Source organism: Myripristis murdjan, chromosome 20 (assembly GCF_902150065.1).
Source record: "Myripristis murdjan chromosome 20, fMyrMur1.1, whole genome shotgun sequence".
NCBI lineage: Eukaryota > Metazoa > Chordata > Actinopteri > Holocentriformes > Holocentridae > Myripristis > Myripristis murdjan.
Genome location: NC_043999.1, coordinates 18,699,095 through 18,725,099, shown reverse-complemented (window position 1 = coordinate 18,725,099; position 26,005 = coordinate 18,699,095). Strand labels below are relative to the sequence as shown.

At 40.2% G+C, this 26,005-nt stretch overlaps 2 protein-coding genes across 4 annotated transcripts; one reads left to right on the top strand and one right to left on the bottom strand.

Moving 5' to 3' along the window:
* Positions 1-4,901: 4,901 nt before the first annotated feature.
* tmem14ca (transmembrane protein 14Ca) lies at positions 4,902-7,081 on the top strand. Of its 2 annotated transcripts, none has more exons than XM_030078901.1 (5): positions 4,902-5,011; positions 5,555-5,639; positions 6,341-6,442; positions 6,578-6,665; positions 6,786-7,081. In XM_030078901.1, exons 2-5 carry the CDS (start codon positions 5,564-5,566, stop codon positions 6,841-6,843), a joined length of 324 nt encoding a protein of 107 aa, XP_029934761.1. In that variant the 5' UTR covers positions 4,902-5,011; positions 5,555-5,563; the 3' UTR covers positions 6,844-7,081. The 2 variants fall into 2 exon arrangements, with proteins under 2 accessions (XP_029934761.1, XP_029934760.1); XM_030078900.1 differs by lacking the exon at positions 4,902-5,011 and adding an exon at positions 5,306-5,443.
* Positions 7,082-7,409: 328 nt separating this feature from the next.
* mak (male germ cell-associated kinase) lies at positions 7,410-24,772 on the bottom strand. Of its 2 annotated transcripts, none has more exons than XM_030078894.1 (16): positions 24,637-24,772; positions 22,475-22,863; positions 20,957-21,011; positions 20,346-20,467; positions 19,211-19,293; positions 18,391-18,523; positions 18,078-18,249; positions 16,971-17,138; positions 14,787-15,056; positions 14,281-14,489; positions 13,188-13,327; positions 12,222-12,359; positions 10,605-10,691; positions 9,623-9,742; positions 9,073-9,168; positions 7,410-8,742 (listed from the first exon to the last, which is right to left on the bottom strand). In XM_030078894.1, the coding sequence occupies exons 2-16, from the start codon at positions 22,576-22,578 to the stop codon at positions 8,582-8,584; spliced, it is 2,058 nt and encodes a 685-aa protein (XP_029934754.1). In that variant the 5' UTR covers positions 22,579-22,863; positions 24,637-24,772; the 3' UTR covers positions 7,410-8,581. The 2 variants fall into 2 exon arrangements, with proteins under 2 accessions (XP_029934754.1, XP_029934755.1); XM_030078895.1 differs by lacking the exon at positions 24,637-24,772 and adding an exon at positions 22,966-23,113.
* Between the last annotated feature and the right edge of the window lie 1,233 nt (positions 24,773-26,005).

Genomic DNA, 26,005 nt, shown 5'->3' with positions numbered 1-26,005 from the left:
TGTGGGCAAAAAATAATAATAAAACTGAGTTCCACAGAATTCAATTTCTCACTGATTAGTGTTTTTATTATTATTATTGTTATTATTATTTGTTTTATTTTATTTTTTGAAAAGAGCATGCCTCGCTATGCAAATGCCTCCCTGTCACACACTTTGCTACCAAGCGTGATTTTTCTTAAAGTGTTATTTTAATCCCATTGAGAGTGGAGACCTTGAGAGGCTTTTCTTTCAGTGTTATGTTAAAAAGGTGACCCATTCGAGGCGGCTATACAGGTCCATTGACTACCTGTAAGGGCACTGGGTTTGGGGGGGAATGTAAATAATTAACACAACAACATGGGCTCGTTTCATCTGAATGCCTGGCTAGGGGAGCCTGGCTCTGCCCCGTCGCCGGCCGAGCCCTCACCTCAGCAGGTCGGGGGTCAGCAGACAGGTCGCCAGCTCTTTTAAGGCGTTGGCCCCTCTCGCTTAAAACCTGGATTACCATTTTTGGTGGAGCACCTTTACAACCAGTTGTTATTAATGAGAGAGGGGCGATGAAACTGGCTCACAATGACAACTATGCAAGTGACTGCTTAGAGGTTTGGCCTGGTTGTCTTTGGTGGTGATCGGATTTTTTCAGGAGTGAAACCTCAGTGTTTGATTTCGACATGGATTTCAGTTCGACAGAAAAAAAAAAAATCTACCCAAAAGCCACAAACAAGGCCATGTTTCCAGTCAAACTTTGGGACTTTGGAAATCCGTGATATTTATGTAATTTATACATTTTAACATAAAATCCTAGTTTGGAGCAGCAATAATTCGCTAATTTGTGAAAAGTTACATATGTTACTTTAGAGACGCAGAGAGGATATTTTGACTAGGCCCATATTTCGTCAGTCCACTTCTGACCAAGCTGACTGTATACACCGTCACGTTTGCTTTTAATCTATAATCGATTGCTGTGATGGATATATCTGTTTTCTAACATACCTGAAATAACCATGGAGTCTGTAGCCTGTAACAACATATCATCAGCCCTCCTTTTGAAGAGCAAAACAAGGGGATTGCCAATTTGACGTGTTTGGTTATAACACCGCCAAAGACGTCTTCCTAAAATAAAATCCCTGCACCTTCGCCATATGATCTCATGTCTGATAAAAGCCAACTGAGATCCAGACATAGAAGAGTATCACCTCGTTTAGTTCTGAGGTTTCCACGGTCCTTCTGAGGTCTTCTCCTACAACAAGTCGACACTTTGACAGTTTTTCATGGATTTTCACAGCCGTCTCTTTGTCTTAAAATAAGCAACACTTACCTGCCATTCCCCCATTTTTCCCATAATTGACATTCTTTGTCTTCTGCTGCCTTTGGTGCTTTTTTCCGTGATCTGGCGCCGTGCTATCTCATTGAGTCCTCGGTCCCAGAGTCAATCTTTACTTTTTACCTGGAGCGGATCGACTCACCTGGCCATAAAAACGGTGCGGGGCCACCTGGTGACGCATGCGCACTGAGCCGGGTGTGGACTGAAAAGGAGAAACTATACCTACCTGTTAAATATTCTTGGATAAGCTGTCTTTCTTAAGCACATATTGAGAATGGAACGAGGTGTGTTTTAAGTGTAAAGATGTGATCCTGGTAAATTATAAGTGACTAAATTATTGGATCAAGTTGAAGATCACAAACAAAGCATCACAAATTAATATAAACAAAAAATAAGAATTATTATATTTTAAGAAAAGCCTCGATTTACTTGATTTACCTCTTCAGAGACTTTATTGTCAAATATATCTTTTTTTCTTTTCTTTTTGATGCTATACACGTGCCATGATGTCCATGATGACTTTATGTCAAAAGTGAGTAAAGTCCGTTTGGCAAATAAATAGGTCAGGTGAACTGAATAAATAAATGAATAAATAAATAAATAAATAAATAAATAAAAAAATAAATAAATAAATAAACAAACCAGTCGGAAAGTATGCTGCTAAAACTTTCACAAAATTAAGGAGCAAATGGTTCAGCTTTATCACAATAAATAAAGAACTAATATAATATAAATAATGCTAAAAAATTATAATAATAATAACAATAATAATAATAATAATAATAATAATAATACAATGCACGCTGTACCTTCAGCTTCAACTGCTCTACAAGTGAAAGGAAGAAATATTCCTATGAGCCAATTAACCTTCCCACTCTCTTTTTTTCTCTTAACTGTTTCATCTTAGTGGAAAACATGAATTCTCACTGCAAATGAAACTGTGTCAAGTAAAAAAAACTTGAAGGTTAACTGCCAACATCATTACTTTTACACAAAAGGCTACCCTGCGCATTGTGAGGGTCATTATTTATTTATCCACTGTTTATTTCTAATACATACTTATGTAGACCCCTCGGGCCAAGAGTGAATGAGCTCCGATCTCTCTCTCTCTCTCTCTCTCTCTCTCTCTCTCTCTCTCTCTCTCTCTCTCTCTCTCTCTCTCTCTCTGCCTTTCTCTTTCTCTCTCTCTCTCTCTCTCTCTCTCACACACACACACACACGCACACACACACACACACACATACGGGGAGAGCAACACGTGCATGCACCTAGGTGATAATGGTCACAGCTATTAGTCCAAACCTTCCCTCTCTCTCTCTCTCTCTCTCTCTCTCTCTCTCTCTCTCTCTCTCTCTCTCTCTCTCTCTCCCTTTCTCTCTCTCTCTCTCTCTCTCTGTGTGTGTGTGTGTGTGTGTGTGTACCAACTTTCTGACGGCCTTATGCAGACCGCGCGCACAAGCAGAGTTGCGCTGCGCGGCGGACAGACACTACGTTCTCACATCAGATACCTGGATTAAATATATTTGATGCGTGCACTGGCAGTACTGGACGAAGTTTTTAAGAGGGAAAAAATACTTTCAGTTTTGTGTATTTTTTCCCAATGAATTCTTCAACTGCAATAGATGCAACTGCATAATTCCACATAGAATCTATAGATTTTTTTCCTTGGTGTTATTTCCTCTGAAAAATTTAAAACAAACATGAAGGCTTGTTTTAAATATTTCCAATAAAATATTTAAAACAAGCCTTTATGTTTGACTTCAAAGGCAAACACACAGTCGATATTAACTGGCAACTGCACACACAATACCTGCAGCTATATAGACCTTAGCAGGCCTGGACAAAAGAGAGAGAGCGGGAGAGAGAGAGGTGGAAGGGGGATCAGAAACATTGTTTGGGGCTCTGTGCACTAAGGGAGGAGTAAGTTATGCAGCCGAGCTGTCTGAGAGAGGGGAACACAGGCAAGAGCGGGGTCCCATTTGAATATCCAGCCTGTTTGTCTAGGGCTTGGTTTCAACCACTTCCACCATCGCACGGGGCCTCCGGCATCATCTCAGCTAAGCCTCATAAAACTGCGCACTGTGTTTAATAGGCGTCGTCAATGACTGCACCTCAGGCGCTTTGTAGATCTATTAATATTTAGTAGATAAAATAAATGCATTCTGCCATTATTATTATTATTATTATTATTATTATTATTATTTGAAGTTATGTGTTACTAAAAAATGCAAAACGTTGAAAATGTATAGGCACAAACAGACGCACATATTCGTGCGTAATTTGCGTGCATTTCATACTGCCAAGAGATGTTATGAAACTTTCCAGAAAGCTTTGTTCCATTGTTTTGAATTGTTTGAATTACTGATGGGCGATCGTGGAGAAAAAAAAAATCATCTTGGAAAAATGTCCTCACCGTAATGTGCAATAAAGTTATCTGGCCACATTCTAAATCCAGATAATCATACCTGACAACTGAAGTCAGTGACCGGAGTCCAGCATCCGAAAAGCTGCGCGCACCTTTCTGTGTGATTCATTAAGTGTGTGTGTGTGTGTGTGTGTGTGTGTGTGTGTGTGTGTGTGTGTGTGTGTGTGTGTGTGTGTGTGTGTGTGTGTGTTCAGTGGCAGGGTTTGAGGTCCATTGTACCAGATGCTGCCCCAAGAGTACGATAAATTGTATTGTAGCGCCATCTCTCTTCAGGAGAAGCGAGAGGACGCACCGCCAAATAGATCTCAGAGACAGAGCTGATATATTTCAAGTAATTGAAACCAAATGAGAATGTGTGGGCTGGCAGCATTCCAGTAAATGAAAATGCCAAATCGGTGCCCGTCAAAAAACAGGTGGTCAAAGCTATCATAAGCCAAGTGAGTTGAAATATGATATGAATTCACGGGTTAAAGTCCGTGCACATGTCAGATTTGTTTATAACCCTCGACTAAACACAAAATAGATGCCATTCACAGCACTTGATAGCTCTTCACAGCCCTGCCCTCTTAAATGAACTTTAATCACCGCTCCAAGCTTAATCCTGCCCATTTTCATGGAAATCACCTTTGTAAACACACATTTCGATGCAGTTGGGGATATATTGTGTGTTTTGCCGGGCGTTTGTGCCAGACCATTTTATTTTCTATACACGCAAAAGACAGCATGTCTGGAAAGGGAAAAACAGTAACGGGAAAATTCAAAAGTCTAAAAAGCTTGGACGTGCTGAGGCGTATAGGCTGGAAACAAACCCTCTTCTGATCCTGTGACGCCATCTTGTGGTTGTACATGCTCCCCACACTGAGATCCGGAGCGGCACCAAGGTTCCTTCAAGGCCTGAATGCCATCATTTTAGATCAGGTTTGGGAGAAATTCTGCGTTTCTCTCAAAGTCGGCAGTCGGACATGTATCATTTGTTGGCTGTACCACCCCAGTGCACTGCAGTGGCATAGCCTAGCTTGAAAAATAAAATAAAATATGACAAAATAAAACAAAATTGTGGGAAACGTACACGCGTGTGAATTTCCGACTGTAGAGCCATTTAGCCGTTTTTCCCTGTAAGAAATCACAATTTCCGACAATCGCGAAACGCAGCACAAGCGGCTCTGTGATCATGAGGACTACATTTCCCGTCGAGCACTGGGCCGAGCGATGCGTGCACCTATCATTAGTGTTCGGCGGAGAACAAGCAGCAGCAGGGACAGAGGACGAAGAGAGAGCTCAAGGTTGTACATTTTAATTTGAACATTTGTGTATCAGAAATCTGTACGAAGCGTCGTTTTCCGTACAAAGCTGTGGCGTAAAATTGCCGCGCTAAATACGCAGCTGCGTTTTGCGTAGCATGAATGCTTGGCGTATACACACATACACTGCTTACATGTGCTGGGACAGCGGTGATGGCAGGTTGTATGTCTCTAATAGTGAAGCTAATTTCTGAGCTTATCACGCAGTTTGTGTTATCTAGTGAGGCAGATGGGCACCACTCCTCTCTGCACACACACCGTAACGATGGTTAATTCACAACTGATGACCGCTGTGGTGAGAGGAAGCTGTCCGGTGCCACAATGTTTCCAAGTGTTTTGATAGCCCAGTTAGTCCTGTGTAACAGTGTTTGTGTGGTGGCGCACTCTAATACCTCCTCAGGTATTTTTCCAAGTGTAAGTGTGGGGTATAGTCGCTAGGGAGCTGGGCCAGTTGCCCTGCAGGGCTTTAAATGTTGAGTTTGTGAACGCGTCACCGTGCTCATCAGCTTTGTCGGGTCCCTCCAGGTGTTCAACATGTCTGTGGACTGGGTAGGATATGGATATGCAGCCCTCGTCGCATCCGGGGGAGTCATTGGTTATGTGAAAGCAGGTAGGCTCTGCCTTTTCTCTCAGGAAACCCACAGAAGTCCATTTTACCCAGCTTTTCATTGTGCCCTGAGTCTTAATTTAACCCACCTATTTCCCTTGGGGTCAATTTGAGCCCATTCAATATTAAACGTCTCTAAATACATGATCAGCATTGTTGTATAATAAATGACTTTGCCTAATTTATGGGGATAGCTGGGTAAACTGGGAAAGTGGGGGTGGTTATGCTTTATTTAAACAGCTGTTTAGGTAGTCAACAACATTAAGTACCTGACACATAAACTTGGGTAACAGTTATTATTATAATTATTTTCTTGAAAAAATGTAAAGGTTATTCGAGGGTTTTCTGAGAATGTAATAACATATTGCTTGAATTCAAGGTTGTTTGCCTTTTGATGGTGACATAGTTAACCTATCTTACTACATTACAGGAGTGGTAACAGTCACAGACAGGTAGTTACCATCCACCAGCTCTATTAGTAGAAATCTTGGTTATTTTTGGGATGATGGTTTCAATTCAGGCTGAGTGATATGGACATTATTACTACAACACTAATCACTAAGAAATTATTTTAGTATCTGTGAGCAAATGAAGACTCGTATGTTATATAATCAGTTTGATGTTCAGCAGTGAGCTACATAGTAATGTGATCTGATCTGTAAATGTCAGGTGAAGTCATGATCGCTGTGTGCGTTCTCTCTCAGGCAGCGTCCCCTCCCTGGCTGCTGGTCTCCTTTTCGGTGGCCTCGCTGGCTTTGGTGCCTACCAGATCTCCAATGACCCCAAAAACATCTGGGTGTCTCTCGGTTTGTAAACTAAGAATATCTTGGCTAATGTATTGCATACATTAAAATGTCTCAGCCAAGTCTTGTATCCTAATTTTCAGCCTCTCATGATGAAGTTATTTAACATTGTGCACTTGGCCACATGGTACTTTCCAGCCACATCAGGAGCTCTGGCTGGCGTTATGGGAAAGAGGTTCTACGGATCCAGGAAGTTCATGCCAGCTGGTTTGATGGCTGGAGCAAGGTATCCTTCTTATCCTCTTTATTAAACCAACACAGTGTGTTTTCATGCAGAGAATGTCAACTGAGAATGGCAAGTGTATGCTTTGTGAATGGAGTGTCTAAGATTCCCTGTTTGTTCCAGTCTCCTGATGATGGGGAAGCTCGGAATAGCGATGCTCCAGAAACCCCAGGAATCGTGATGATGTGACGATCTCAACACACTCATAATGTATAAATACCAGTTTCCATCCTCTTATTATGGATCCAATCTATTGTTGCAGAAGTAGCCTGTCATCTCATCTTTTATTGTTGAACGTTAATGTCAATTTGTAAAAAGAGGTGTATAATAGACAAATAAATATAGTGCCATGTTTATATAATAATGAGAGTGATTGGCTTATCTTTTTTTAAACATGAAAAAAGCACCACAAACTCTGATTTTTTTTTTTTTTTTTTGTAAAATGTTTACAAAATGTTCATTTTATTTGTTGCACAATACAAAGAAGTTTGCACTTGTCTTACAGTATACAGTGTAACCAGAAATAATCATTGTCACAGCCATTACACACAAGCTTGTTATCCCTCACCTATGGTAAATAAAAGACAGAAAATAGGGTTGCAGGAGGAGTGAAGGACTGAATGTTTTTTGTTTTTTTTTTTATGGGTAGTAAAAAATAGCACAGTACCAGACAATAAAACCCAGAGTAAAAAAAAGTCTAAGAGCTATGCATTTAAAATCTAGGAACAAAACAGATTCACTATACTAGCATTGGCTCACACAGGATTCTCGGAGGTTTGCCTTCAAGAATACAGTGGGATTGTCACAGTGTGTCAATCTAGATTCGGCATCATGTCAACCATCTTCAAATGGTAGAGATTGCATTCACGCGTACAGCACATTCTGCATCTGCTGGATTTGCTCACAGAAAAAAAATTATCTTTTTGTCATTTCAGTCATGAAAAAAAGTCTCTCACTCAACCTCAAATAGCATGTGTCAGAAGTGCCATTAAAATCTTTCCCAAAACATGATTTTCATTATAGGTGCTAGTGCTTTACAGACACAAACACACACAGGCATCCATACACTGGTAAAGTGTGATGCGTTCATTACTTTGCATCCTTGTTTCCAAGTACAATTAGGGAATGCATACTTTCTAATACGTTCTCTCCAGCATGTTGAACAGCAAGCCATGTGCCAGATTATCTTACACAAAACTACATCCACTTGCATCCATACTTACACTGAAAATGTTTTAGCGTCATGATTTTAGGATTACATTTTCCATTTACTAAGGGTGTAACAATTCATTTATTGCACCGATGGATTGATTATAAATACTGACTCAACTGCATCAGTCTGCTAAAAGAAATAAGTTGATATGAAATGCTTTGAATCAAATTATTGATGATTCAAATATATTTTTTAAATATTTTTGTTTGGATATGTTTCACATTTCAGAGGAAAAAATATAGCATTTCATTACTGTATCTGTTTGTTTTTAAAGGGTATAGAATTTGGCCAGAAGTACTAAACTGAAATGTTCACTGAAATCTTGCTTTACAAATTTGAATCAATTTGAATCATTCCAAAAAAGAAAAATTGTTAAATCAAATTGCCAGGTAGTGAATCATAAATTAAACTGAATCTCTGTCACCCCTACCATACACAGTACATTTGATGAACAAGAAGCTAAGGCTATGTTAACCTGGACACGTGAAGAAGTGGTCATCGTTTCTGACCATCTTTTTGTCTGTGAACCGCCTTTGAGTTTTGAACATGACAGAACCTTCTGCTTTTGCTTTGCATGTTTCTTGAAGTAATGTGTACAAGAAACTAAGCTCACACAATCTCCAGATCTGAGTTCCTCTCACTTAGGAGGGCCTTCCTTCTCCCAAGATAGTTAGGCAGCGACGTTCTGACAGTTTTCCTCCCTGGACTACCGATTGCCACCATATTTGGAGGCCCAGTCCACCCTGCCATGAATGGGCTGAATAGCTGGAGCTCGGGTCAGCAGATTCCCAGAGGATTTCCCCAGAGCGGAGTAGTTGCTCCCCTTTATCTGAGTCCTGTCTGCCCTCCTCTTCCACCCCTCATAATCTGGAAGAACATGTCAATCAGTAAATTCCCGTGTCTCTTGAAATCAATCTTTCTATCATTTATCGCAAACAATAGCAGGTTTTGTATGCAGTTCAAGGTGTGTTCACAAGTATAAATATGTATAAACACTTGAGTATATAAACTAGTTAAAATAATATCTACCCTAAATAATGGTGCAGGCTGACAAATCACCCAAACAAAATAATAATAATACAAAACAACCCCTAATTCTTAAAAACATTGAGAGAAAATATGCTCACATTAGTCTATATATGCATAACTTCACACCTTGTAAATTACAAGTAATGCTGACACAAACGCACAAATTACCTTCATTATTTTCATTCAAAGATGAGTTGGATATAGGCTTGGGCTTTGCAGATTTTGCTTTTGCTTTTTTATTATCAGGAGAAGAGGAAAGATTGACTGAAAGGGTAAAGAAAAGAGAAAGGAAGTCACAGTCAGTGAGTGATTGAATAGAAATACTACAGGAGAGAAATCAATCTGAGTTGATGGAAAAGTAGAATAATGGAAAGCAGAAAGAGCACTCAGGCTTGGTATAATGGTCTGAGTGAGGATGATCAACCAGGTGAGGAGTATGCAGCTTTTAAAGTTTGGAGAATTTTACAAGGAGAAGCACAACATTTTTAGCCAGACAACAGTGAAAATGTATCATAGGCAGCAGATTTGTTTTAAAATTAAAATTTTTAAGTATTGCAACACACTGATGATGAAGGTCGTTGGATATCTGGGGTCAGGAGTAGTTTTTGGAATTTGAGGTTTTCGACTGGGAAGTTATCTGGCTGAAAGCGTCATATGGGTGTTTGACACCCCCATCAAAGTGTTTTGTTGGCTTTACACAGATGACATAAAACCTTACTTGTGTGCTGGCCGGCCAAAGGGGCAAGCTGGATCCTCTGCCCCACTGACCCCACCTCTTTCTTTTGGAAAGAAGGGATGTAGCCACTGGAGAGGTTGTACTTGGCGCTCACAAAGTTCCCTGAAAGAAGAGAGACAATGTGTCAGAGTTTGTACTGTTATTTTTCATTTGTTTTATTTCATTTTATTTTATATTGCAATGTAACACCCTGCAGGTACCAAGCTATCATGAGCTTACAATGCACTTAATTGAAACTTAATTAGTGCAAAATAATCCAAATATAAAAACACACAAATAAAGAAAAATATACATATAAACAAACATCTACTGGCAGATGTTCCCCCCACTCATGCGCACTCATACATTAATGCGCAAGCTTGATTGACTCTGGTAATTTGTGTGAACCTGTGTGCAACAGCTAATGAGGATCCAAACAGATGAATAGCTAAGTGATTGAAGTCATTCAGCTTTGCAAGTGACACCGTCGATGCAATTCAGCAGCGGTCACAGATGGTTATCAGCGTAATTAGTCAAATGCCCCATTGTTCTCTTATGGAGACATTGAGGTTCTGGTGCAATTTACCACCTATTTAGCAACTGGGGCTCTTATAGTTCTCAGGTTAAAGTGTATATTTGGACTCTCATCTCCCACAGAGGCTTAACCAGCTGGCTTCTTTCACATGTTAACTTGTCGGCTGAATACCTGGAGCCTGTTGCGTCAGCCCCCATGCTGGTTGTTAGTTTATCTCCTTTTACCCTCAAGCTACTCCGGTGGCAACTCACTCCAATGTTTGTTCATGACTAACATCTTAAGAGTAGCTGAGTCAGAGCTACTAATAGCTGGACCAGTGTTATAAACCATAAAATGCAGTGTGTATGTTATGAATATTGTCCATGTTAAGTTATTCAGTTTTCTAGATTATAGAAGCAAACCAACAGGAGCAAGAGACAGTTATCCTGCAGTCATGTCTTATTGAAATACCTTTGGAGGGATCAATTTTCTCCAGTATTCTCTCTTTAACAATAGTTTTCTCTGATGGGTTATCCATAGCTTTAGAGTCACTCTCTTCTAGTCTCACAGCAAAAAGAAGAGGTGGAGGAGACATGCATGCAGCCAGAGAGGGCAGAAGAAAGAGAAAAATAGCAATGGATGAGAAAAAAATGATGAAAAAGAAACAGAGACAATAAATAACACAGACTTACAACAGAAATGAAAGAAATAGACTGGCATTCTGTGCAAGCACATTAGCAGTAAATCAACACATGGCAAGCACAAAGCTGATGCTAGTGTTATCATTCTGACGGTAAAGACCTCATTTGCTAAGAGAAGGACAGAAAATGTTACAGTAAGATCGGTGTCTGGATTTGAGAGAAATCATATTCGTGGGTAATAAGTTAAGTCAAGGTGAGTTAAATTAAAACAAACACTGGTACGTTGGGGGAAAGAGCATGGGGGGGGCATTAAAGGGACACTTGATCTTACACCAACAGTCTTAACCTCATGAATAAGCAATGGGAAAAGAATGACAGAGGGGAAAAAGAGACAGAGAGACAGAATAAGGAGGGAGCACGGCAGGGACCCGTATTGTGTGTCTGTCTGCATGACAAATGAATTATAGAGGGCTCCGCTCTCCAAAGCTGCAGACACTTAGGCTCACTCCACACGGTGCTTTGTCCACGGCCCCGTAACTACTGATCAGTCAAACCAAAGACGTTAGCCTCATCATTAGCCTTTAGGGCCTTTGTGTCACACTGGAGGACAGCGCCAAATTATGTAACATTAGGTGACACTGACAGTAGCCTGGTTTCTGCTGTAAGCAAGCTGGGCATAGCCAAGGCCTGCTCATTACCAACAATCTTAAATTAATACTGGCCAAAAAATGTACTGAATGCATTTTTTCCCTTATTGTGTTGTGACAGATGATTTGTTACAAGACACACATTCCGGCTGAAGTGTTGAAAATAAACATTTTATCTTCGGACATTGCAAGTCTGGTTAAATAAGTGTTAGGGCTGCATGATATAGTTAAAAAAAAATCATATTATTTTGACAAATATTGCAATTGCGATAATATTGGCAGTTTTAGTAGGATTTTAATTTTACTTTAATTCTATCAGGAAAAAAATACTAAAATGATTCTGTACCAAACCATCATGTTCTTCCATGCCTGCAGAATATGATGTGTGGTATACTGTCACATTTAACCTTTATCAAGATATTGCATCTGCTGCAATTTGGATATTGCACTTATCCATTTTGTAATCTCAATTCAATTTTGATTTATTTGTGCAGCCCTAGTGAGTGTTACCTCAGTTCACAAAAGGTAACAGCGTGGCCATTGCAGGGGTAATGTGAACATTCAAATACGCCTGACCATGCAAACAGTAAAATAAATATGCAAAACAACAGTTCAACATAGCAGAATACCAAACTTTGATTTATCATTATTGTCTTTCCTCATATGTCTCATATGTTTTTAAGACTCGCTGTAATTCAGAGAAAACTTTTGTTCTTGAATATCCTGGGATTTAAGTTTGTTAATTCTTTCTTTCTCAACATTTGGAAGTGTCAACAAGCTGTGTCAGCAGCCATGCTTACCTGGGTTTGCTCTGGTGAGAGGTAATCCTCCTCCAATAGGAGCGAGAGGTTTGTTTATGGTGGTTGAGGAGTTGTCCCACAGGTCTCGTAGTGTCAACTCCTTATCCACTGAAGGAGGCTGGTTCTTGGCGATCAAGCCTTAGAAGCAACAGAAATGATGTGATGATAACCCGATTGTATAAAATACTAAAAACAGCTTGCGTTTTCAAAAAGCTGACCGACCAGATGACTCCAAGTGAAGGCTATGATCCCTGACAGATTTTCCTTATTGAAATTGATATTGGGATTATGGTCCCTACATGGTGGATGTAACTGGAGTGATGGTTGCATTACAAATCAATAAAGAAGATTTAAAATGAGCAATTCAGCGTTCATAACAGAACAACAGGGCATCTGAGAAAAAAGGAAATCCTGAGGAAGGATCATATAAAAGTTTGTATTAAGTAGCATTTTTATATAATTTATAATAGATAGATATAATAGATAGATAATAATACATAATATAGATAACAGATAACAGATCATTATAACTAGTTTAGTTAGTGTGATCAATATTCATTATTGTCTATGTTCACATTTTAATTTTGTTAAACAGCTGTTTTGGGTTTGTTTCTTGTTCTAGCAACACTTATCATTTAAGAATTTCCAATCAGGAAACAAGTCTTTTTTTTTTGAAAGATAATTAGATCTAATAGCACCCAAGCATTAACAAATAAACCAGCGGAAAATTCTAAAAGAAAGACTACAAATATAGAAAACATGTTTAAAAACCATGTTTTTTTTTTTTAGGTTTCCTATGACTACCTGAAGAAGTGAGGCAAATCTTACAAGGGGAAATAATGACACATAACCAGAAACAGAGATATAAAACTTTTGAGTATAAAGCACAATGTACAAACTGTGAGGGTTATCTTTCTGCAATCATGAAGATGACCTTATTGGCTTTTATTAGTCATTCAGTCCTACCAGGCAGATATCGTGACTGGCTGAGATAGTGTTGCCGTGCAGCAGATCCTGGGAGACTTGAGTCCATTTGGCTGATTTTGACATTACTGGGCAGCTTTGTAACGGTCGTGAAGGAATACAGTGGTTTCTGCTCTTTGGATCTGAAAAAAAGGAGGGATCGGTTGTGTAAAGGTCTTTGCCCACTAAGCGTCTCACTGTTAAAAATAAAAAATAGCATAGTTTGGCAGGACAATATTAAACTTTGTGTAAACCAAGTCATGTTATCGCTAAATCTGAAACAATTTATACATTTTTAGTTTACTGAATACGGGTTCTCAGCAATGCATCCCCTCCTTTATAAATGATTAAAAACAATCTAGACACTGTAAATGGAAGCAAATAGCGCAACTCATAGAAATACAAATATTACATATTAAATCTGGTTTACAGGGTTAACACCAATGTTAAAACACATAGAGCAAACAATCTTCAATATGATGTAACATATTATAAAAAACAAACAAACAAACAAGCAAAAAAACAAATATGAATACACTAAGGAACACAAAGAAAACAAATCTGTAATCTGTAATCTCCCATTAGAAAGTAGTAGGACCTGTAGGTCTAATGACAATTGAATTCCTTAAAAACAAATATCATATCCCTGCATAAAAACAAGCAGTGCAGAATTTAAATGCTATGTGACACTTTTCAGTAACATGTCAACATAGCAAAGCGGGAAATGCTACTTCAACAATTAAAATGCTACAATTACTATTCTTTTTAGTACTTAATTATTCAGTTCGCCATAACAACATTTATTTAGAAAGGAGGGAAAGCTCCCTTTTTTTGGTTGGGTGTGTGCACAAAGAGAGGGTTAAAAATATATGAGAAAATGACATACTCCACTACTCTTACAACCTGTTACCGACACAGATACGCAGGATGCACATGACATCCAGATTTAGGACTCAGTCATTTTTGAATATAGTGTGTAGCACCAATTCATTTTAAAAACAGCAACACAATAATCAATGAAAACATTTTAGTGTGTTCCTATTTGAATATTTGTCAAATTGCCAATGTGCTCCTGCCAAGATATTACAGGACTTACTGTGGGCGGTGGTCCTTATGGCTCCTCTCCTCCTCTGCGTTCCCCAGGCTGGGTTTCTTGGAGTGGGAGGCGGCGGTTTCCGAGGGGTCGCATTCCTCCCAGCTGTCTGAGGTCTTGGCCACCGTCTGGCCCCAGCGACGACGGCCGCTCTTCAGAACCCCCATCCCACCACCGCCAACGCCATTCTCACTGCCCAGTGACGTTGCCCTCTGTAGAGGAAGGCCATACACTGAGTGTGCGTAACACTGACGAGTGGAATAATATACTTAACTCCCTCTCCCTGCTTCTTGCTTTGTCCAACAACTCTGACTTCTCCAGAGAGGATACATCTAGTTCACAGTTTGGGTCAGAAGCCAAAATGGCTCCTTGGCCTATTTCTGTTCCTGGTGGATCGTGACAAGAGAGCCTAGTATTGTACATGTTTTCATCACCCAAGGTCCCTCCAAAGTTTAAATAAAAATGAAATACACTCAATGTGTCTGTCTGTTTTATATAGAGACACTCACCACAAAGGTGTGACGCCCTACTTTACTGTCATCTTGGGGCAAGGGGATCTGCTTAAGGGGCTGCTGCTGCTGCTGCTGTGGCTGCTGCTGCTGCTGGGGTCTGGAGGAAGAGGTGGAGGCTTTGGACTCAGATGAAGACTGCTGGGGATCTGTCTTGGCCTCGGAGGTCTGTTTCTGGACTGGCAGCCTGGTCTGGACCTTCCTGACCTCCTGGCTCTGAGGCCGAGGCCCTAAGATCTGGCCGACCTGGAAATATGGGTACCGCAGAGCCTAGGAGAGGAGAGGAGAGGAGAGGAGAGGAGAGGAGAGGAGAGGAGAGGAGAGGTAAGTTTGAAGGTAACTTTCAAACACAGAAACTCTCTAGTGCAAAATTTAGTCTGAGCACTTTTTTTCCCTCGTGTACTCAAATGTTCTAGGCCCAAATTAGGGAACTGCAGAGGTGCCAAGTAACTAAATACATTTAGTCAAGCACTGTAGCCTACTTTAGAATCAGAATCAGAATCAGAAATACTAAATTGATCTCTGAGGGAAAATTGGATACGTAAGAAAAGTTCTGAGGCACTGAAGAATGACTTGAGTACTTGCAGTTTGTGAGACTTTATTCATTTGCTTCACTGCATTTCTTTTGTAAAAACTGTTCTTTTTACTCAAACACATTCATTACTGTAATTACTACTTGCAAAATAAGGTTTTGCATGCAATACGAAGTTCATACAATTTAAAACACTGTCAGAATTTAAGCTAGCTAAAAATAAATGTAGTAGTAAGACCTAGCACCACCTGGACAACTTACAACAACGAGTACTTCTACATTTGATACAAAGTTCATTGTTGTGCTGTTACTTCTATTCTTTTAGAAAACTAACAGTTTTCTCATCAGGGCAACCTACCACACCCTATCCTGCCCTCGCAATCTCCATCAGTAGTTTGGTATACAGTAAACATGTCACAACGACTGACCAAGCGTTCAGTAAGGTGGCAGAGGTGGTGGAGAAAAGAAAGCAAATGAGAGACCAGCAGGGAGCCAGCAGGGGGTCCTCTTTCTCAGGCAGTCAGTCTGTGGCTAACAAAAGTCAGCGTAAAATTTTGAATGCAGTACTTTTAATGTATTTTTCATTATGGTGTTGCTACTTAAGTAAAGCATTTGAGAATTTTTCTCCACCCACTGGATATCTGCAACCTTTTGCGCTTGGTAAGAGTAAAACTAGAGTTAAAGGTGTCTCCTTTTTACACAGATGGCAAGAGGCAAAATTGTTGTCTAAAAATAGGCTAAAATTGGTTGCTGATGCATACAAAACTGAGTCACCTGAGGACCTTGTGAGAAGAGAATGGAAAAGTGGAGTCACTCCCACTGGAGAAGTGTTATCTATTCAGGGCTCACGGAGTAATCAAAGTGTCTCAGTGGAGTGGAAATTACATATAATTGTGCAATGTGTAATAGCCACGTGTTGGTTCAGGCCATAACATGCATGCATGACTAGGACATGACGCACTGGTACAGGGGATGAAGAATGGCTTTAGCGGCACTTAAAATGATTGGGATTAGGATATTGATCTAATCTCATGACTGAGAGTGCAGATTAGGCACTGTAGTGTTGCAGGCTGCACTGCAATAAAAATGTATTGTCTGGGGGAAAAAAATGTCTTTCCACATCAGATACATAAATTTATAAAGCGATATCCTGATTCTGCAAATTGGCAGATGAAATAGTAGGATTACTATCTTAGATAGCCATGGTTGTCTCTGGTTTCCCAGTTCCCCATTGAAGTACACAAATACAGTGATATTCTTGCTACTTCTCCTTAAAGTGAAAACAGGTTTATCTCACTTCATACTTTCACGAGGTCAAGTAATAAAAAAAACTCTTTCTAAACCACAATTTTTTGAATCCTAGACTGTAGAAAGCTGAGAAAGGACAGGAGAAAGTCACCTTGCTTCATGTTAGAGGAGCTATTTTTGAACATGTTTGCTTAAGAAGGGGCTCATTGGAATCAAGGTTAGTCTGTTTCAAACAAAACAAGCTGAAGCACTCTTTCATTTGCAAAAGTTGTAAATCCTCTATTCTCTTAACAAATAAAGTAATGTTCATTTTTGGATTTAAAATTGAGATCTTTTAACTTGCAGAGGAAAGAGGGCCTTGGCTTCTTATCTCTAGACATTATTAGACTGTTAATGCCATCTACCTGCACAGCGGTCGGTCTTTTTTTGGGGTCCCACTGCAGCAGGTCCTTCATCAGGGCAATAGCCTCATTGCTGGCATTAGGGATAAGGGTCTTCAGATGGGTGGGCACACATTGCGGGAAGCGAAAGTTCATTGCTGAAGCCAACTGGTAGCCTTCTGGCCAATCCGACTGACAAAAGAGACACACAGATGTTAGTTTTGGTTTACATATTGAACCATTAGATTTTAATTTGCCACCATTCAGTTATAACACTTCATTTTTTGGGAAGTTTTAGGTCTCCATGCCACTGTTTGAGACCAATGTAGAACATAACTGCAGAATGGATCTATCTGGTGGATGGTGTTGAAGAAGGTAATGTGTAATTTAAGTACAATATATCCAAATAATATGTTTCATACAGGTCATTTTGCCCTGTGAGGGTACATCACATTTGCCTATGTTGTGTGGACAATGGTGGAGACAGCTTAGATGGATGAACATCCAAGACAATCATAAGCATAGATCATAAAACATTCATGAAACTACATTAATTAGCCCTCCCTATTGCAGGCTAATTAATTTTTCAAGATCCATGCACAATAAAATGTCTCAAGTGCAAACTACATGACAGAGCTATGCCTGCCCTGGCATGAGGCGTTTAGGGCTCAATTCCTGGCCAAGTTACAGCAAAATGGGTCCTGGATGGGTCCTCTCAGCTTAAAAACGACAGATTTGGGGAAAGCCCCTGAAATACAGTGGCGTCATCTTTAAGCTGGTGTTTCTGCACACCTAAGCTTCCTGACGCCACAGGGGAGAAGGCATGATCCTGGCCTATGAGCAACCACAGCTCAACAAGGCTCACTGGTTGGCTGATCTCACCACTGAGCAACCAGTTTTGAGAGATTTGAGTGCCTCATTGCCTTAATGAATTGAAGAGACTCAGATGCAGACAACTTGTTTTTGTGAAGCAGGTTGGTCCTTGTACACTGTTTTCACATTGGGATAGAAATCATTCAGACCCCGAATATCATACTTTAGGCCAAGCACTTTTCTCCGCCATAAGGGGCATCAAATGCTAAAATTACTTTTGTTTTTGTTTTTTTGTTCATTTTCGTTTCTACCACTCACCTTCTTTACAGTTCCTAGGACCTGGCAGATCTTAAAGATCTCATCCACTTCGCTGTTCCCAGGGAAGAGAGGTCTGAGTGTGTAGAGTTCGGCCATGATGCAGCCCACAGCCCACAGATCAATCGGAGAGTTGTAGGTAGACGATCTGAGCAGGACTTCTGGAGCACGGTACCTGGACAGAAAACATAAAGGGTATTATTTGCTTGCATATATAAGCAGTCTATGACTCTCCAGCAGTCTTTTTTATTTTAGTTTGCCCTTCTGCCACTGTTGTGTCACCTCTGAAGGAGATGGATGCCTGGAAAGGACTCACCATCTGGTTGACACGTAGTCTGTGTAGGGAGGTCTGGAGCGGATCTCCCTGGCCAGTCCAAAGTCTGCTATTTTGACCAGCTCTGGACCCATGCACAGCAGATTCTCTGGCTTCATGTCCCGATGGAAGAAACCTAGAGAAAGGGCAACATGAATGGTCACGTTTCCAGCAGTACCACTTAGCAGAAGGTAGGTCAGTGTGCAAAGGGAGGCTGCCACCTGCCCTAAAGCAATTTAATTTTTCTTGGATTTAATGGAGTATCTTAGAGTAAAGTTGTAGGATCTAAATGCTTCTCTAAAAGCATTTTCAATGCTTCACCATATTTCTGGGAGAAATTTTGGTGCATGAACAGGCCTGTGCAAAACATGACTTGAGTAGCTTGCATTTTGAATAATAGAAGAAAACCATGAATCGTATTTCCTGTATCTTTCTTTTTCAGTGAAAAGCACTAGCTGCTGAAATGTCTGGGATCAATCTTACATGTCTCAAGAGGTTAAGATGTTTGAAGCCACATTCAAATATACTGTATTTTGGCCAAGGTTTCGTTTGAATGTACATGAGCACATATGTGAATATACACAATTGGACACAGATATTCTCAAATACATGCATTACGCAAGCACAAGTTACACAGGTTACTATGCTACAAATGCACACACTCTATTGTAGCTGCTGCAGGTCTGTTTGAGTGTCAGGCCAGGATAAAGTTACAAACAGAAAACACTTTACTCAGCATAAAACATGCCCAGAACCATCAGCCAGACCAACTAGAAGTAATTCTACTCTACTGTATAGACAATGATGCAGCAAAGCTTCTTACCATGTTTGTGTACAAAAGCCAACCCAGACAGCACTTGAAACATGATGTTCCTAATTTCATTCTCTGTGAACATCTTATTCTCCCTAACAGCAGGCCAAGTGAGAAATGTGAAAAAAAGAAAAAAGAAAGAGAGAAAACATAATAGCCAGGGAAAGGGCAAAGAAACAGAGAGGAAAGAGAAATAGTTACAAGAGAAAGGAGCCCAGTACATGCATTCCCAGTGGACATGTGGAACCACTAGCATGCATCAAGAGTGCATGCTGATTGTGTGTGTCTGTGCACATGCATATTACACACTTGCACTTGCACATTGCAGAGTTTATTTTTTGTTCTCTCGCGTCTTTATCACTTACTCTGGGCCAGTTTAGCACATCTGATCCAGTTCATTCTGAGGGCTACTATCACTGTTTTCAACATAAGCTTACATGCATGAGGTATCCACACATCCATCCATCACAACAATACAAGCCAGAGAGTAAGGAGAGACTTATGGGGAGTGCACAAACTACAAGATTTTAATCATTTTATTGCCATATGAATTTGGAAATTTAGATGGAAAATTCCATGCTTTCCATCTTTCTCACAGAATTCTGGGCTTAAATGTTGGGACAGCAATTTGGCATTTTATTATCAGTCTGGGAATCTTGTAGTGTGCATCCACTCCCATGCAACTGCGAGGAACAAAAAAAGACCGGTACACCTACCATTTTTATGAATAAATGACAGGCCTTGTAAAATCTGAAAGCTTATGTTTCTTATCACTGATTCAGGAAACAATTTGTTTCTGTAAACATAAAATCGATAAAGTTCTCATGAGCCTGCTGATGTAGACATCAGACAAAATAAATAGCCTTTGTTTGTCTGCAACATATATCAGCTGTATAAATATGCTGAAAAACAAAGCATACATGAAAATTCAAGAGGGAATATGAAAATAAATAAAATCATGTTAGCAGCGCTTGGTGATCGTTATTTGTTTTTAGAGTGTCTGGCGTATGATCCAGTTGAAGGAAATCCTGACCAAACTGTTGACATCTGGACACTTGGTTATGATGTGCAACCAGAAAACCACTGTGTTTATGCAACTTGTCCAAAGATTTGCACTAAGAATCGTGATTTTTTTCTCTCCTCTTACCTGTCCTTCATTAGCTGGTAAAGGTTTTCCTTCATGTACTCAAAGACAAAGTAGAGGTGATCGTTCTCCCTGATCACCTCCTTCAGCTTCACCACATTCGCATGGTTCAGCTTCTTCAGCGACTGGTATGACATGTCATGGGAAAAGGCAAGATGAATAGTGTTATATGCAATGTTGTACATATAATACACAGGTTTATTACACAGATGTTTGCAAAGGTAGGACAATATCATTATAAATCAGAATATGCCACAGAGAGGGAAAATGCATAGTGACTTAAAAATATAATAAAATATAAACAGAACAAAATGTTAAACCTGTACCAAAAACCTTATAATGTAATAAATTAGTGGATCATGTATCAGCATCACATTATTACACTGCTATTACTTGATAAAGGGTGTAATGTGTTCATGTATGATGTAAAAAACTTTGATCAGCATCAGTATACCAACCAGCTGTCTTAACATTGCCGCCTCTCAGTCACACTGCAACATCTTGCCAAGAAATATTTGAATACATTTTTGGTCTTGCGGCTCAGTTTGTCTGTTACTGACGGTGTGCTTCATATAAATTCTCCCCAACACTGCCCGCTGTGTGACCATGCTTACCTTCACCTCTCTCAAGTTCATGCATTCTTCCCAGGAGTAAAACTTCCTCTTCATCCTGAAAAAGACAAAGGCCGTGATAAGAGCAGGGAATACCTGCAGACACAAGGAAACTAAACAGATAGAAGGGATCGCATTTGCCGCCCGTATATATTACACCTCACCCTTATCCAACTAAGTGGAGCAACTGTATCTTTACTAAATTCCTTTGTGTGTCTCCATCAACAATTCACCTCTTTTGAGGCATCTCTAATGTCATCTGTATTTCATGAGGAAAACACCACAGACCAAACTTCCCACTGTGACATAGTAACACATGCTAATAATTATAACATCTCTTTTAAATATTTAAATTTTTAGGTTTTACAATCAATACGTTCCACTTGAATACAGTGTAAAAATACAGTTTAGCATTTGAGACTGACATGTCCATGTCACTGCAGAACGTGTCGTTACGGACATTAAAAACACGCGTTTACACACACGCCACCTGGTTTATGAGACACCTCGGTGAAAGCTAATCTTCTTGAGCAACATTATTCCACCCTCGTCTGCAATTATGTAAGAGTTACAGAACATGCCGATATCTTCTTCCTCCTCTCGAGGCACCTGACAGCTTCGCTCATCTCATCCATACCCCCAGCAACCCGACACACCCCTGTACTTTCACTCCCTTTCACCGTCACCACACGTATTGTCTTGCATGGTAACCGACTTCTCAGCCAGTGGAAGCATCTCCCAGGCGCGTCATCCATTATTGAACCCTGCCACACTGTTGAAACAAAGGCTTGTAAGCTAGTTTGTTTGCCTTGGTGATGGGCGTAAACCTGAAGTAGGTTAGACTTCGCTTTGACCTTGCTTGTTCTTTAAATGTCAAGTACTGCAGTGGCAAAGACACTTTACATGTTAGTACTGCACTGACTACAATACTTGTTTTTTTCCTTTGGAGAACAGCTTTTAAAGCACCTCTGCTTTATAAAATAGTACGTAGTGAAGAGAGGGAGATGATGAGGAAAAATGTGAGTCAGACTCACACCAACAAAATCATGAATACACAGGATGTACATGAACCTTGAACAAGCATATTTTCATTCTACTACATACTAGGGCTGGACAGTATGGACAACATCAAATGCCATGGTACCTTTGAGTGCAAACCTCTAATAATATTGTAACTATATTGTAGAGCTGACTCTTGGTGTTTTTATGATGCATTTACACAAAAGAAATTTTTGATTAACAATCACTGGTGATGTGAAATGATGACCAAGCAGGTAGAGACAAACAATAGAACAGGTACAACTACAGTCTAAAAAGTTCATTAAATTGTATCCCTTTACTGTAATGCAGCCTTTAAAACCAGGAAAAGACAAAACTTATGATGTTAAGATATCCAAAATCCTGACGGTATCTCTTCAAAGCCTTTTATATTTAATTGTTACAAAAATCACCTATGGTACAACAGGAGACATATTTTACATCTGTAAGTCTAATGGGTTCAATAGCAATCAGCCTCCTCACCTCTTAATAGCCACCAGCTCTCCGGACTCGTTACTTCTCCCCATCAGCACACTGCCATAGGTGCCGTCACCCAGCTGCTTCAGGGTGGTGTAGCGGTTCATCATCTCTCAATGGTTGGATCAGCTCATTGAATTCCCTTATGTGTGAGATGTGGTGTATAAACACAGCACTCATTCATGGATGCCTGTTCAGTTCCAGCGTCAAACCGTCCTCTTTTGCTGTGGGAATGTGCTGTCTCGCTTTCAAGTGCTTTCCAAGATTTCAAGTTGATCGGTATCTTGAAATTCTTGGGGTTCAAAGATGATCTTGTATGAGCTGATCCATGCGTCTCTCCATGAGGATTCTGGTCACGCAGGTCAGCTAATACTTGACACCGTGTCCTGGCAAGCCTTCAGAAACAACAAAGAAATGTTCATCAGCAGCAGCAGATACAGACATGTCAACTAGAGTAAAAAAAAAAAAATCACACAAAAGCAAATGAGAGGTCTCACCCGCTCCTGAAAATCCTCCGAAAAGCAAAAGTGTTTTGAGCTTCGAGGACAAGACACAAAACAAACCAAAAAAAAAGGAATGCTTCCTGTTTTCCTCAGTGAGGAGACAGTGAGGTGGATTAGGTGTGTGTGTCTCACTGGTCGAAGGTTCCCACATAGCCACCCCAGGGAGATGACACAGCCAGCCCTAGGCAGATTAGGCCAACAGGGATGTAAATAGGATGTTACATCACCGTCATGCTTACCGGCACCCGCTACCCCCCTGAGCGCCCCGCCTGGCAATAGGATTTGATTGATGCCATGAGCCACAGTGATCAGACTGCTGTGCTGTATGCTCAGCCAAATGACCCTGCCTAGGAGCTTTGTACAAAAAAAAAAAAAAAAAAAAAAAGGTGGAAGCCCATGAATTGGCTTTGAAGTGTTATTAGGAGTTTTACTGTGTGCATTAGAGGCCTGTTTATTTTTCTGAACACTTTTGAGCATAAATTTCAATAATCTATACACACTGCTAGATAGATAGATAGATAGATAGATCCCATAATCACAGCATTTGCTTGTTTCTAATGGGTAATGTAAAGTACATGAAGTCTTTCTGTTATTTATTCCACTCGAAATTATTTATTTTGTCCTTGAATTATAAACGTATTTTTATATGTATCAGCTGTAGGTCATGGCCTGTTTAGGAATAAGGATATATGCTCTTCCCTGGATGAACAGAGCGTATTGGATAGGAGCAGCAGTCACAAATAATAATGTGATAGGTATAACTGGTTTAAATGATGGGCCTTAAAGATTTAATGCCTTAGCTAGGCAGCATTTGACTTTCATCTGTGTACCATCCCCATTAAGTTTTTCTTTTTTATCCTTGAATATCAGTCTCCTGTGAAGGCAAAGCAAACACAGTCCAGGAAAGCCAAAGCCAGCCAGACAAACAAGATTAGCGTTTTTTAATTAAATTGGGACAAGGATACTCTTCCAAATTGGATCTCCAAACACAAAGTCCTCACCCTTATAAAACATCCGTAAGTGTTAAGTTGTTGATTTAATGTTGACATAGTCTTTTCACACACTGGATTTTTTAAAACACATTTGTATATGTATATTTGTTTCTTAGCATACTGGACTGCTTTCCCTAGTAATTTTTAATATCTTCTTGATAGCTGGGGCTCACGGAGACAATAAGAGAAGCAGTGTGACAGATTACTGGCCGGCACTCAGCTTTCACATATGGCAATCTGCTGTGGAGGGATTTAAAGGGAATTACTAAGATGTGTCCAGGCCACATGCCCTTTAACAAGCTCGGCAAGGTCAGTTACTGTACGTTCAGTTCACATATGGACACTAACCTGACAGTGCCAGACTGGTCAACTAAATTTGATTATCAACTTTAAATTGTGATTCTCTGAAAGCCATATTTGCAGCTGTATGGAATGATGTTGTTTTTATTCTTTTGTGTTTAGAGTAAGGTCAAATAAATAAAACAATGAATTTTTTCGACCAAAAATGTAGCTCTCTAGTATGTAAAACACGAAGTGTCCCCACTGTTAGGAACTCATGCAGCAGAGAAACAGCCGTGGCCTTGAAGCCCAACGGATCAGCCGCGTCGGGTGCAGCCGCGGCCCCTCCTCTCTTTCGCCCTCTCCTCTACTTTTCTCGTTTTCTTCAACTCACCATTGTCTGGGTGCTGCTCCGCTCCTCGGCCGTTGTCTGGGCCTGCTGATATCACAAAGTTTCTTCAGATAAAAGTCAACTCGCTCTCCTGCTGCTGCGATAAGGTGAGCGTGAGTGCGCGTGACTGCTCCCCATGGAAACGTATACACACAAACGAGATGCTTAACTGCCAGGTGACCGTGTGTGAGGGCCGCAATGCTTTGTGGGACTTGTTGTCCTATAGAGGGACGTATGGAATGGGAAATGAAAACTTAACACCAAACCACAAGAGAGACCCAGACTACATTTAGACTTCATGAGGCTATTTTTGCATATTTTATACCCTGCTTTTCTTTACTCATGATGGATTTAGCAACTTGCTTGTACTTGTCACTTGTATCGTGTTAGAAAAAGTTGCGACTTGCAGGCTACTTACTTGTCAATTTTTAAAGTGTGATTCTAATTATGTGCTTGCCTTGAAAAGGCAACACATCTTATTATTTTTTTATTGTGATTTTGATATGGGAAAAACTGACGTAGGCTATACGCTGAAATACAATATAAGTGTTCTTTTAAGGATACTGTAAACATCAGTTGTCGAAAAATGCTTAATCAACACAACACAACTGCCCCATGTTTTGTTTTCCTTTGTGTCATTATTTGTTTGTTTTGTTTTGTTCTGTCTTTCCAGTGTTGGCTACTCTTAGGTTTCAGTGGTCTCAATGTCAGTTCATGAGATTCACCACTAGGTGGAGCTGCAGGGCAACAAGGTGATTATAACCATTGGAAGAGGATTTGAAGCTGCTAAAATATCACTTCACCCAAGTGGGTAGACCCTCTCAGTTAAACCTACATAGCAGTTACGAACTGCCAGCTGGATGTGAATATGCTATTTCTGGTTCACAAGTAGAGGAAAGAGGAGCATGTATTTCAATAGGCCTAGTGATATTTAGAAGTGTCCCCTTTCACTGCACGATAGTCGCTCAGTTGTCCTTCAAGGATCAACATAGAATAGAATAGAATAGAATAGAATAGAATAGAATAGAATAGCCCTAACCACTAACATGCCAAACCGCAAATGTCAACTGAGAAGAAAAATGACTTTCACATGTCAGCTCTGGCGTGGAAAGAATGGTACAGGGTGAGGTAATGCAGAAAGGTATAGCACAATCACCTTCTGTGGTCCCCCTAATGATAATCTACTTTTGTGACCATTAAACCTTTCACCCGTCACGTCCGACTGACCCTGGACAGCAATAAATTCCAGCCTGGTCTTTCCCATCTGTCACTGTCGCCTGTGAGGGGATGGAGGTGGGTGGAGAGGGGGGCTGCGTGCAAGGGAAGCAGGTTTAAAGAGAAGGAGGATGGGGAGGTTAACGAGCGTAATTTC